The 11,485-nt window shown below is 45.8% G+C and overlaps 1 protein-coding gene across 1 annotated transcript; it reads left to right on the top strand.

The window, feature by feature from the left end:
* The first annotated feature begins 5,143 nt into the window (after positions 1-5,143).
* On the top strand, positions 5,144-8,847 carry vps37d (VPS37D subunit of ESCRT-I). Its single transcript, XM_031571531.2, has 2 exons — positions 5,144-5,677; positions 7,847-8,847. The coding sequence occupies exons 1-2, from the start codon at positions 5,621-5,623 to the stop codon at positions 8,342-8,344; spliced, it is 555 nt and encodes a 184-aa protein (XP_031427391.1). The 5' UTR covers positions 5,144-5,620; the 3' UTR covers positions 8,345-8,847.
* The last annotated feature ends 2,638 nt before the right edge of the window (positions 8,848-11,485 follow it).

Genomic DNA, 11,485 nt, shown 5'->3' with positions numbered 1-11,485 from the left:
TTTCTTGAGAATGGTTTATTTATTAATTCTATCAAACAATACTTCCCCACCCCTCTGCATTAATTAAATTGGTGAAAGCCCAACCATGCGCAAGTGAGGAAGGACCACAGAATATGCGAAAGTGAAGACGAGGGACACAAACCATGCAGGCTTTTGTAATTGGGGCTAACTGTGAATCCTAACATCACTGCCTGGCACCGTTGTTTCTCTGAGAATGAAAGAGCTGTGTTTGTACTAGTCCTGCTTGGCCCGCCTGGAGCAGTCCTTAAGTCTAGTGCGTCTCTCTCTCCTCCCCACCCCTCGCCTTCAGGTTAGCTGAGAGTCTTCGTGCCTGCGGCTTATTGCTACGAGCATCGAAGGTTTCAAGTGGAGGTCGTTGTGCACAAGGTCTCAGATGAACTCCTCGTCTCGCAGCTTTGTTAATTCATGGAGGGGGAGGAGACGAAGAACCGCAGTATAGGCCACCCCCCACTCATAGCCCCCTTCCCTGTAGCATTCCTACGTTCAGACGAACCCAATGCATATGAATCCTTTATTGATCTTTTTCCTCCCCTTTTCGCCTGCCCTCGCCATTGTACAGCCTGACTGGTGTTGCAGATCCATTTGAAAGACCCTTTGTCTTCTCGCTCCACCTCCACTGTGTTGAAAGAAAAGGGCAAGATTCACATGATTGTCAAAAGTCTCTGAAGCAGGCCCACCCCCCTCTCCCGGCCTTTTGACTAGGGCCGCATGTGAAGGCGCACATGGTTATGGGAAAAGTTGGGATGACTCAAAAGCCAGCAGGAAATTGACCCGTTGTCAGGGGCAAAGGGACCGGCAGGGGGAGGGCTGGGCTTTGGGTGGTGGGTGGGTTTCCTATTCGTCTGCCTCAAAACAGAAATATACAGATGAAGGATATCTGCTGGTCTGCTTACACGCTCTGACGAAAGCGCAGTCTCTGTGGCGGAAGTCTCCATCACATAAGCGGCGTGGGTGATCCTCGTCCCCCCCCCCCTGTCCCCCCTCTCCGCTCAGAAACGCTGTTTCACTGAGCCCCCGTGCAGCTGTCCCTATGACGGAGGGAGGGTGGAATGTTCACCTTCCTGTCACCACACTCACATGTACCAGCCCTCCAGCTGCAGCGTCAGGCAGGATGGGTGGGAGATCCTTCCTCCTCCAAACATCTGATTCTCATTTCCACGAGGGGAGAGGGGAGGGGGGGGGGGGGGAGAGAAAAGAGCGCGAGAGAGGGAAGTAATGCGGCACAATTCCTCTGGCTGCAAGAGTAGAAAGTGGGGGAGAATCCTGCCTCTGTGTACCGTGCTATTGCGTAACCAAGTTCACACAGAGTACTTTTTGAGTGTGGACTTCAGCCAGAAAACAGGTCTCACTGGTCCCAAGGTGAAGCCCAGCCCTGGCCTGTTAGGATGTTCTCAGAGTTTATTGTTGCTCTGTTTGATCTGTAGTCATAATAGTCTGCATTGTTTTGACTGGCTCTATGTATAGAGTAGCTGTTGGAGTGTTTTGTCTCTGCACTATAACTGGACTCACAGCATGTGTGGGGAAAAACGATTTTGCAAAGTTTTTTTTTTTTTTTTGCTGCACCTTTATCCCCATCATGTGGAGTCACATTCCTGGCCTCTCAGTGTGCTTAGCCTGCTGAAGTGGGACACAGAATCGCATATGTGTGTGGACTTGCCATAGCCCAGTTTTGTCAGAAGAATGGCCTGAAGCGCTGGGCAATTATATCAAGTCCATTAGACCGTGGCCTGCAGATGCCACACAGAAACCTGGGGTGAGCATTCGCTACACTGGCTGATCTTTCACTGCCCTGGCGAAGGCGTTACACTTCCCACTGACACGCTAAAACTGGCCCTTCCAGCTCAATGTGTACCTATAGGCTGCTGAGCGAGGGAGGGAGGGGGCCCCTTGGGGGGGGAGGCCATCAACAGTGTGACCGTGAAAAGGGCACCTCCATCGGAGAGCTCCTCCACTTAATCACACAGCTGAGATGGTTGTTTGCCGGCTCCCTGTTGGGTCAGCACAGAGGCCACATATTTTAGTGAGACTGTGTTGGTTTGTGCTGCGTGGGAGAATGTGTAATTAGCAAAGAGTTGCCCCTTCGCTGTTTAAGGTTGGTGCAGGGGAATGCTCCAGAGTTGGATTAGGGCTATTGAATCAGGCTTAGCAACGCAGTCGGAGAGTGAGGCCCTTTTACAGGCTTTTGTAATCTATCCCCCTGAGAATTCGACTTCGCAGCTATTCTAGGGAAGACATTGCGATAATGTGTATATCAAGTGAAACGTGAAATTATGCAATTTTATGCACGTATGCAATGTATAGTGTTGTGTGCTACGGAACGTACGGTATGCTACATAAGTGCATGAGCCAGAGATGATCTCATCATGTCCATGAACAACGCTCCTCAAACACAGAGATGTTTGTCGATGACTTCATTCCACAGAGCCCAGTGGCAGCACAAAAGAAGAAGTTTATTAGGCGAGCCATCAAGAGACATTATTCAGGCTGACGTGTTCGTACAGTAGCCCCCTTGTGTAGTGAAGACAGCAATGAAGGCGTTTGTGTATCCCGAGGCCTATGACGTCAGCCATGCCTTTACGTTGAGGATCCTTGGAAACTAGAACACATACATCATGTATGTCCTATAGCGCGGGGTTGTGTGTGTGGTCTCTCCTGTGTAATTGCACTGAGGACTTCATGAGGATGTTCAGACAGGATCTGTCAGAGGTTGCTCAGCAGACGTTGACACACTGTGCTCATATGAGAAAGCAGTGAGCGTGAAAAGCATTGACTGACAACGAGTCCAGAGAACCTTTTGTGTGCCGCACAAAGTTAATCAAGTTCAGTTTTGCCATTTGAATTCAGTGTGGACCGATGACGGGAAAACAGTTGGTGGTATTTATCTTTTGAGACCACCAGAGAGCACCCGCTGTTTTGACAGGAAGTGCGAGACAGGGAGTGTTCATATGATGTGGTAGACTGGTGTGGGTTGAGGTGTTTTTGTATGATGTTTTGTATTTTATATTAGTTGTAGTTTTGTAGTCGCAGCCAGTTTTCGAACCCAGTCAACACAAATAAAACCTGCCAGATTTACTGTGGTGCCAAACACAAGGTTCTTTGAAGAGTCTGGGCTTTTCAAGTGCCATAAAGCCTTCAGTGAAATGACTCCCGGGCAGGTGATATCTACTGTGCGAGGATTCAACACAATAACGCGGTGAATACGTTACACAAAGCATCCTTTGTCAATCCTCAGCCTTGAACTTGCATTATGGCAATTCTAAGCCATACCTGTAATTTTGGAGGCTAATTTTTGAAAGCAGGTTAAGTCCTTAGGCAAACTCTTGCAGTGCAAAAACAGGTCAGCACACGTGGCTGTGTTTTGTGTGCCATGGAAAAAGACTCCGAAGTGAGCTGGCAGTGTGGTGCACATGGTCTGTGAGGCATTTCATGCACATGTGAGCCCAATCAGGCCATCTCACTGATAAACAACACTCCTGCTTGCTATTTGTTCTCAATGCAGAGAGATCAAAAATAAAATGGCCACAGTTCATGAGCTAGACCCTAGGTAAAGGAGGAAAGACGTAAATAACAGAAATAATGTTCCAGAGATAGACAAGACCATGCAAATGACATCCGGCATCCCTGTGCACAGAAGGCAGCAACTGTATTCAGAATTGTATTCCATAATTCTTTCCGAAGAACTGTTGAGATAATTGTAGTTGTTCATGACTTATTGATTATGATTATATGTTTTAACTGTTGTTGATTGATTGTTCATTTGACATGAATATGCTCATACAGAATAATGGGCCGTGAGTGTAATATTTAACTGCATGCCCTGTTTCCCAGGCCTCTCTTTATTTGTAATGCTGTTTTTGTTACATGGTGAAAGGATCAGAATGCTTGAATGAAAATATTACTAACAGCACCTCCACCTCCATTTAAAAAAAAGGGCCCCGATTCTGTATGCCTTAGATTTTAAGGGCACGTTTGGATTGTAGTTTGTGTTATGAGCTTACACCCCTTTCTAGCCCTAGTGTTTAAGAGCTTTGATAACTTAGTTGAAGATCAGTATATTACTATTTGGACCCTTTAAATCTTTAAAGTTATTTTTTTCGTATGTCTACTGGTGGGAGTCTTGGTTTGTCAGTGTAGGTTATTATCAGTTAGTCAGTGTAAGTTATTATCAGTTAGTCTTTGAGTTTTGACAGAGAAAGATACAACCACAAACAGGATAAAAATCTCCGGAAGGCGGGGCATCGGACAAAGGGAAGATATTCTGGTTGTTTTGGCTTGCTGGCCTTTTGTTTTCACATGTCTAGTCAGTTAAGCGAAATGGGCCCTTCATGTTTTTTTTTTTTTGTGTGTGTGACAGTGCTGCTGGGACAGCATCCCTTTCACCCCCTGCGTTGTAGAAACCCCCTCTCCATGAAAGCACCCAGGTTGAACTACTCACCCAACACAGATCGCCCAGGAGGCTTCTAGTCACCAGGCTTTTGTCTTTAGGCAGACTGAATTATTTCTCTCTGAAATATAGGTCACCCACAGCTGCTCACAAAGTGCTTGTTTGGCTGTCTGTCGCCTTCCATTAGGACACCAACATCTGGGTGGAGGGGTTCATGCACGTGGCACGGTCCCCATGCTTTCCCATGCAAGTTTGACACTGTCAAAGATTTGGAAGAACACGCGCATAGAAAAGCAGTTGGCAGAGGCAGACCTTAAGTGGGTTTAGATTATTGATGTTCAGGCAGCAGCACTGTGAAGGGGCGGTGTGAATAGGGGCTTGTTGTAATCGTTATTTGTGGCCCCGCTGCCAAGAATGCGAAGAGTGCACTGGATCAGGTCCAGCTAAATGACATGACCGATTAGTAGACACAGTTTCTATACAAATGTTTGAATTCCACAAATGGACCAGTACTAATAAAATGTGGAGCAAATTGGCTTTAGCATTCTCGAGCAGTAATTAATATTGAGTCAATATAGAATGGTAAACAACACCATCCCTGCCTTTCCACCATTCTCAGGTTTTTTTTTTTTTTTTTTTTTTCAAACAGAGTAGAACACATCATTTCACTATCATGACCTTTCTCTGCCCTGTAAGGTCATTAGATGCGTTTCTGCTAGCCTGCTCAGTGCCCTGCAGTGGGAAGCCCAAGAGTGCATTAGCATAATGACTCGTTGCCGTGGTGACCACACAACACCCCTCCAGGGGGATGAAGCCTCCCACCACCACCACCTCCGTCAGCTGGGTTGAGCTAACAGAATGTGATCGCTTCCTCCCGTGCCCCAGGGACGCCCAATGACACTGCAAACATCTCCCTCTGTGGCTTTTGCCCTGTAGTTGACACAAAGCCCAGCAGACATACGCTAGGGACACAAGGCTGTTCTTACCCCCAGTATGTCCAGGCTCTCTGCCTTTTAGTGTAAAATAGAAGTCTCTTCTCTGATGCAAGTTGCATTCCAAAATCTCAGTCATGTCTCCCTAAAGCAGAGCAATGAAGAGATTTTGGTCTGATTCACATTCAACATTCCTGACAGATTGGTGTTACTAATGTGATTGCTTTTTTTGTTTGTTTGTTTGTTTTTTTGCACAGAGGCCCACACAGAGAAGCATAGTCCCATGACGGCTCAGAATCTTCTGCTAGAGGAAGTTGGACGTGCTGAGGAAGAATCGGAGGTAATCCAGTGACGTTGTTTGTTGTAGATGTAGTGTTGTTGTAGATGTAGTTTTTGTTGTAGATGTAATGTTTGTTGTGGCTTTTCAGCTCTCGCCACCAATCACCATTTTTTCTGTAGTTGTCTAGACTACATAAAAACCAACTCTTCAGGCTCTCTTTTTTTTTTTTTCTCCTTTGGCGCTTTCTAGTAAATGTTTGAGACATTATGCTGCTGGAGTAGCATGAGAATATCACACTGTGGCATTCAAGCCCATGTATCTTGCAGTACCCATCACGCACTGGTAACTGCTTAAAGGGGAAATTGAATCTGAAAGCGCATGAAAAAGGCATTTGCCTCCCTGCGCTTGTTCCATTCTGCACAGCCGTGTGTGTCTGGGTTTTTTTTTCTTCTTTTTTTTTTTTTTTTTAAGTCAGTCTGGTTCCTTTATTATGCATACGTGTTAAAGTCTTATCGACGACAAAGACCACGGAGGGCGCAAGCCACTGCATTTTTCACCAGGACTGGGCTGTCATTGAATCGTTGATTAAATCAATTTGCAGCCTGTGCATAACAATGAGCAGTGAGGCCTGAGGTCTGGTGCTGCGATATTATCTGATGCTGTGGAGATGGTCCGTACATTCACCTACTTTTAATTTCCACAGCACAGTCTCCACTGATGCAGATGCACCCCCTCTGCACTGAGATACAGCCACACTGCTAGCTGCTCTGCATTGTCTATACACTGCAAAAAAATACTGCACTATCTATCTATACACTGCAATAAATACTGCACTATCTATCTATACACTGCTTTATCACAGCACTCTATACACTTGAAACAGAAGTGAGTGTTTCTATGTACACTGTCTCAATTTGAGAGAGCATTACATTTAATGTAACCTTAAATGGTTCTTTTTCTGGACAACTTCCATTGGAATTGTGGCTGTAGGTGGAGCAAATATATATGGTGTGTAGCAGGACTGTAGTAACATTTTTAAAACACCATTCTAACAGTGTGAAAGAACATCATTGTGTGAATTCTTAGGAATGTATCGCATCAGTCAAGCGGACATTAGAACATCTTGTTAACCTTAATAAGCTAATCCTTTTAAAGTCAGAGTGTGTTGAACACCAAGCGGAACGCCGCTCTGTACAGCACACTCTTATTAAGAAGATGACTTGTGTTCCCAGAAGCCCCTGCCCCCCCACTCACCCCCTCTTTCCCCCCGCCTCCTTGCCATTGGAGCCACCCAAGGCCATCCGCCCTCAGGCCCATAAATAAGTACCACGTCTCCACCTCTCCCGGCGCCAATCAATGGCTCCGCGACTAGAAGTCATTAGGCTGCTATGGGGGTTGATGGATGGTGCGACCCATTCATAACTACACTGTGCTGAGTGCTGGCTTTCAAGGGGAGCTGGAGAGCAGAGCCACCCAAGAAAATTGATGGCCTTGTGACCCATTTGTTTATCGGGTGAATTAATCCCACCGTTTCCCTGGAGGAACGATAAGCTGCAGCCCTTCCCTGAAGCTCTCAGCTCCCAGCCATTCATTTTTAACCCCCTGTGTAAACTTCCAGAGCGGAAAAAAAAACCCAACCTAAATGATAGTATAAAGCGAAACAGCTGGTAGCCTGAATAAGATCACATTTCGGCCCTGGATTCAGCTCTTACATATGGTATTCGTCCCTTAAGTGCAGGTAGGCCACGTGCGCTTGACTTGCTTGCTGCGCTCCTTCCATTAGCCGTGCCCTGGTAAGAGCTTGCATTGTTGTTTTCAGGGTGGGGTCCAGAGGAACAGGGTCTTGTGCAGACGAGACGTCATCAATAATTCAGCGCCCCATACTGGGAGAGACAGGGTCTGCCACCTGCTCCCCTCTGACTACTTACACATGTACTCTCATTAGGATCATGTGCTATTTAGCTACTTAGCCGCGCTGTGCTCTATGCAGATAAGAGACCCGCTACCTGTTTGCTCAGCCGCCGTGTTTCCATGCAGAGCTTTCAGATTCACATCTATAAAGCATCAAAAGGCTGTGGTTCAAACAGTTCCTCTGGGGTTGTTTGTTTGCATTGTTTATGTGGTCGTGTTCGCATCTGTGTCAAATGCCTCACACATGTTCAAACATATGTATCAGATTTGAGTAGATGGGAGTATCTTTGCCTCTAACACCCCTTGTTTTCTCTGCAGGATTTGCTGGAGAGGTTTATGGAGGGCAGAGTGCCTCTTGAGGGATTCTTAGAGTCTTTCCAAAGCTCCAGGAAGGTTTACCACATCCGGCGAGCGCAGGCCGAGAAAATCCAGGAGTTCAACCGACCCGAACAGAAGCCCAAGCAGGCGGACGAGGAGCCGAAGAAAGGGAAGCATCAGGAGCCGCAGCCCAACGGCGTAACTGCCCAGGGCCCGCCCCGAATCTTCCAGCTGCGCTACGGCCTCCTCGTGCCACACTTCCCCCACCCGGGCTCGTCGGGCCCCACCCATGCCATCAGCCTACCTCCTGTGGACTCGCGGCCGGGACAGGCCCAGGCCTCGGGGCCCACTGCTCCACACCCCTGCCCCGGGAAGGCTGTGGGCTTGAGGGTAATAGGACAGATCCCCGGCTGGCCGGCACCAAACCGGCCCGTTCGGCTGCAGCAGCTCTACAGGCCCAGCCCCCACCCCCACCAGCCAGAGCCTCCATATCGGTAACGGCGACCACTGTGCCACGCCAGGTCTGGAACGAACAAAGGGCATGTCTGGCTCTCCTCGTGAATCTGGTCGTTCTGGGGTGGGAACAAAGGGCCATCAGCCATATTCATGATTTCACTCAAAGACTGCTTTGAGGTGTGGTTAGGTCAATGTTCAATAGAGCTGATCACCACTGTTTCTTTGGATTTTGTCGTTGTTCTTCAAAGATGTTCAGAAAAAGGGATTTTTTTTTTTCGAAAGCCATGAGATCAGCTAATTGTTGCGAGTGTGCAAGACATCATCAAATGTGTGGACATTTTCTAACGTTTTTACTTTATGTTCTGTGATGGGCTTTTTCTCAGGACATAATGGACTGTGAAGTGAGAGTTTTTGCCTTGCGTCGTCATACTTACAGGAGAGTCCCGTTTCCCCAGACGCGTCTGAGAGTGGCCATGCTTGTGATGTGATGTGGAGCTTGATATGGTGGTCAACAATAAAGTCCAGTTTAATGTGTTTATAATAAACCTCAGAATTGCTGTTTGGTGATTTAATTTTGCTTTAGTGTACAATGTGAATATTTTATGAGTGCATTGTGGAGTTCTCTTATTTTCTTAAGCCTGGTGCATTAGTTTTTATGCTCTGAGCAAACAATATACGCACATAGTTTTTGTTTGAAATGCACTTACCATGCAGATGGTTCAATGTTTATTATTTATACAGCTGGTAGATAATATACTGGCAATGCCACTGTTGAGCCAGGACTTTTATTATTAATAATGAAGTTAAGAACGTGTTCGCACTGTTGTCTCTGGACGCCTTTCAAAAACAGGGATTGTTGTTTCGAAGGTCAGTTGGTTCCTTTTGCCAAGGTGGATTAGCATCGCAAATAAAGGAAGATCAGTGTACATGGATCAGGATGAAAAACTTAGTGTTTGTTTTTGAAACCAGCTCCTTTGAAAGTCACATCAGGAAAATCCCATTTGAAATTCACCACACTATGTGGACTTCAAACAGTGTTTATTTGCTGTGACAGATGAGAATGTCCTTTTTTCCAGATTAAACCTGTTCTTCATAGGCATCGTTTGTAGTAAGGACACCATGCTGTTATTTATTGTATGTGTAGGAATCTTCTCTTCTCTGAGCATTCTCCTTATCGCTTCAATGGGAAGTTTATGGGGGGAGGATTATGGTATGTTGAAAATCTCTAGTGGCCACAGAAATCAAGTAATTAAGCCAGGCCACTAGTTCTTCCATAGACATTGTAAGCCTATACAGACTTTGGCTCTTTCCTAAATGGTTTGTGGCCTCTTCCAAAAGCATGTTAACTCTGAGGTAAAAATGTGAACCCTTTACCAAAACAAACCCTAAGAATAACCCCTAACCCTAACAAAACAAAGAACAAATAAAGAATATACACAACATAAGAATAATGATAGAAAATGATGATTTGGACCAACGTCAAGTCCTAGAGGAAAACTATTCTCCTGTGTAGACTACCCTTCCTGCTGCCCACTTTATCAACCTTCCTCGTCGGCCTGTGCAAGTTCTCTCACTGCTTATCTGGACAGGCGTTTTTTTTTTTTGCAATCTGAAAATAATTGTATTCCTGAATAGAACATTCCAATGAGTTGTCCAGAGGGAGAAAGAAAGGGCAAGGAAAATAAGTTGTGAGACGAGATAATGGCCTGAAAGCACAACACGAGAACCACTCAGCCGTTTCACCAACCTTCCCCGACCAAACCTAACACCTCATTTACTTCAGTTGTGATACCATCAGGCTCCAGCCTCGTATGGGAGAGAGTCTAGTGAACCGACAAGCCTTCAGCACAGCTGGCGTGAAGGTGACCGTGAACTTGATAACTCAGATCCTGTTCCCTCCCCTTGAGCCCCCTTGGCCTGAGAGTGTGACATTGTGTGTGTGTGTGTGTGTGTTTGGTGTTGGAAAGGGGACTAAAATACTGTGAAAGGCAAGAGTTTGAGTTTCCATTTTTTTGTCTCCCCGGCTGTGCTCAAGTTTGGCTTTGACTGTCAACATATTTCTTAGCCCAAGGGAATGCGCAAGGAATACCTCCAAAAGCCCAGATTTCGTCTGGTGCTGTAAACTCATCTTTGTGCAGAGCAGCAAGAGAGCTCTACTTCCTGTCTTCACACATTCTGCCTTTTCCCACACATCAGTGTTTTGATTGTGGATGGATGTTCCCTCTTCCGTCACTGGCTTGCATGGGCAGCTACAGCAAGGCAAACATCAGTCGTGATGGTGTTTAGTGTCCATTCTCTGAACGTAAACAAATCTGATTGATTCAAGCCGACTGTCAGTAGTAGAAAACTACTAGTGGTGGAGTGCCTCAGGGAAATGTCAATCTCTATAGTGGTGAACTGCAAATGACCTGATTCCATTAAAAATGAATTTGCATTTGGGGGGGAATGAGAGGACAGTGCACATGCACCACCTGGGGGCACTCCCTGTGTATTTCAATCTAAGTGTCAGCATTGCTAACCTAAGAAGGGCCTTGACATTTAGTGTGTTCAATCTATTACATTTTGTGTGTTCACTAATTACATTTAGTGTGTTCATCTATTACATTGTCTTTGTATGCAAGTGGTATGTGACAGATTTGGAGTCCAAAGTTGGAGACGACTTAACACTTTTCGGTTTGGCATGTCACTCTATCTGATTTGAATTGTGGCTGACAAATAACACAAATGCTGAACTTCCAGTGGGTGCTCCTTCAGTCCATAGCAGACAGCTATGGATGATTCTTGTAGCCACTGGTGCTCTAGTAATGTTTAAATCAAGTCTATTTTCATTATCTGGCTCCAATTTCACATGACTTAGAGATCTCAGTCCTGAACACTTGTTGTGGATTGATAGCAATACAAATTCTGACAGCAAAGCTCTACACCATATTGGAAATATTGACTACTTGTTCTGTATCATGGCCAAGAGACAGCTCCTCAGTCTGACACTTATTGACTAAAGAAGCTTTTGTGTAAGCTCCATACAAAATGTAATGTCAGACAGTATGAAAAATAGAACCATGTGGGATATAACATTCATTCAGTTTTCGCTCTCATATACATTTAAAATTCTGCTCAGGCTCTTTCACTCCACAGGGTGATATATGTACAAACCCCGGTCAAATGTCAAATGATTGCCATTCT

Source organism: Clupea harengus, chromosome 8 (assembly GCF_900700415.2).
Source record: "Clupea harengus chromosome 8, Ch_v2.0.2, whole genome shotgun sequence".
Taxonomy (NCBI): domain Eukaryota; kingdom Metazoa; phylum Chordata; class Actinopteri; order Clupeiformes; family Clupeidae; genus Clupea; species Clupea harengus.
The sequence above is the reverse complement of the archived record's forward strand: the minus strand, read 5'-3'. Positions and strand labels throughout refer to the sequence as shown.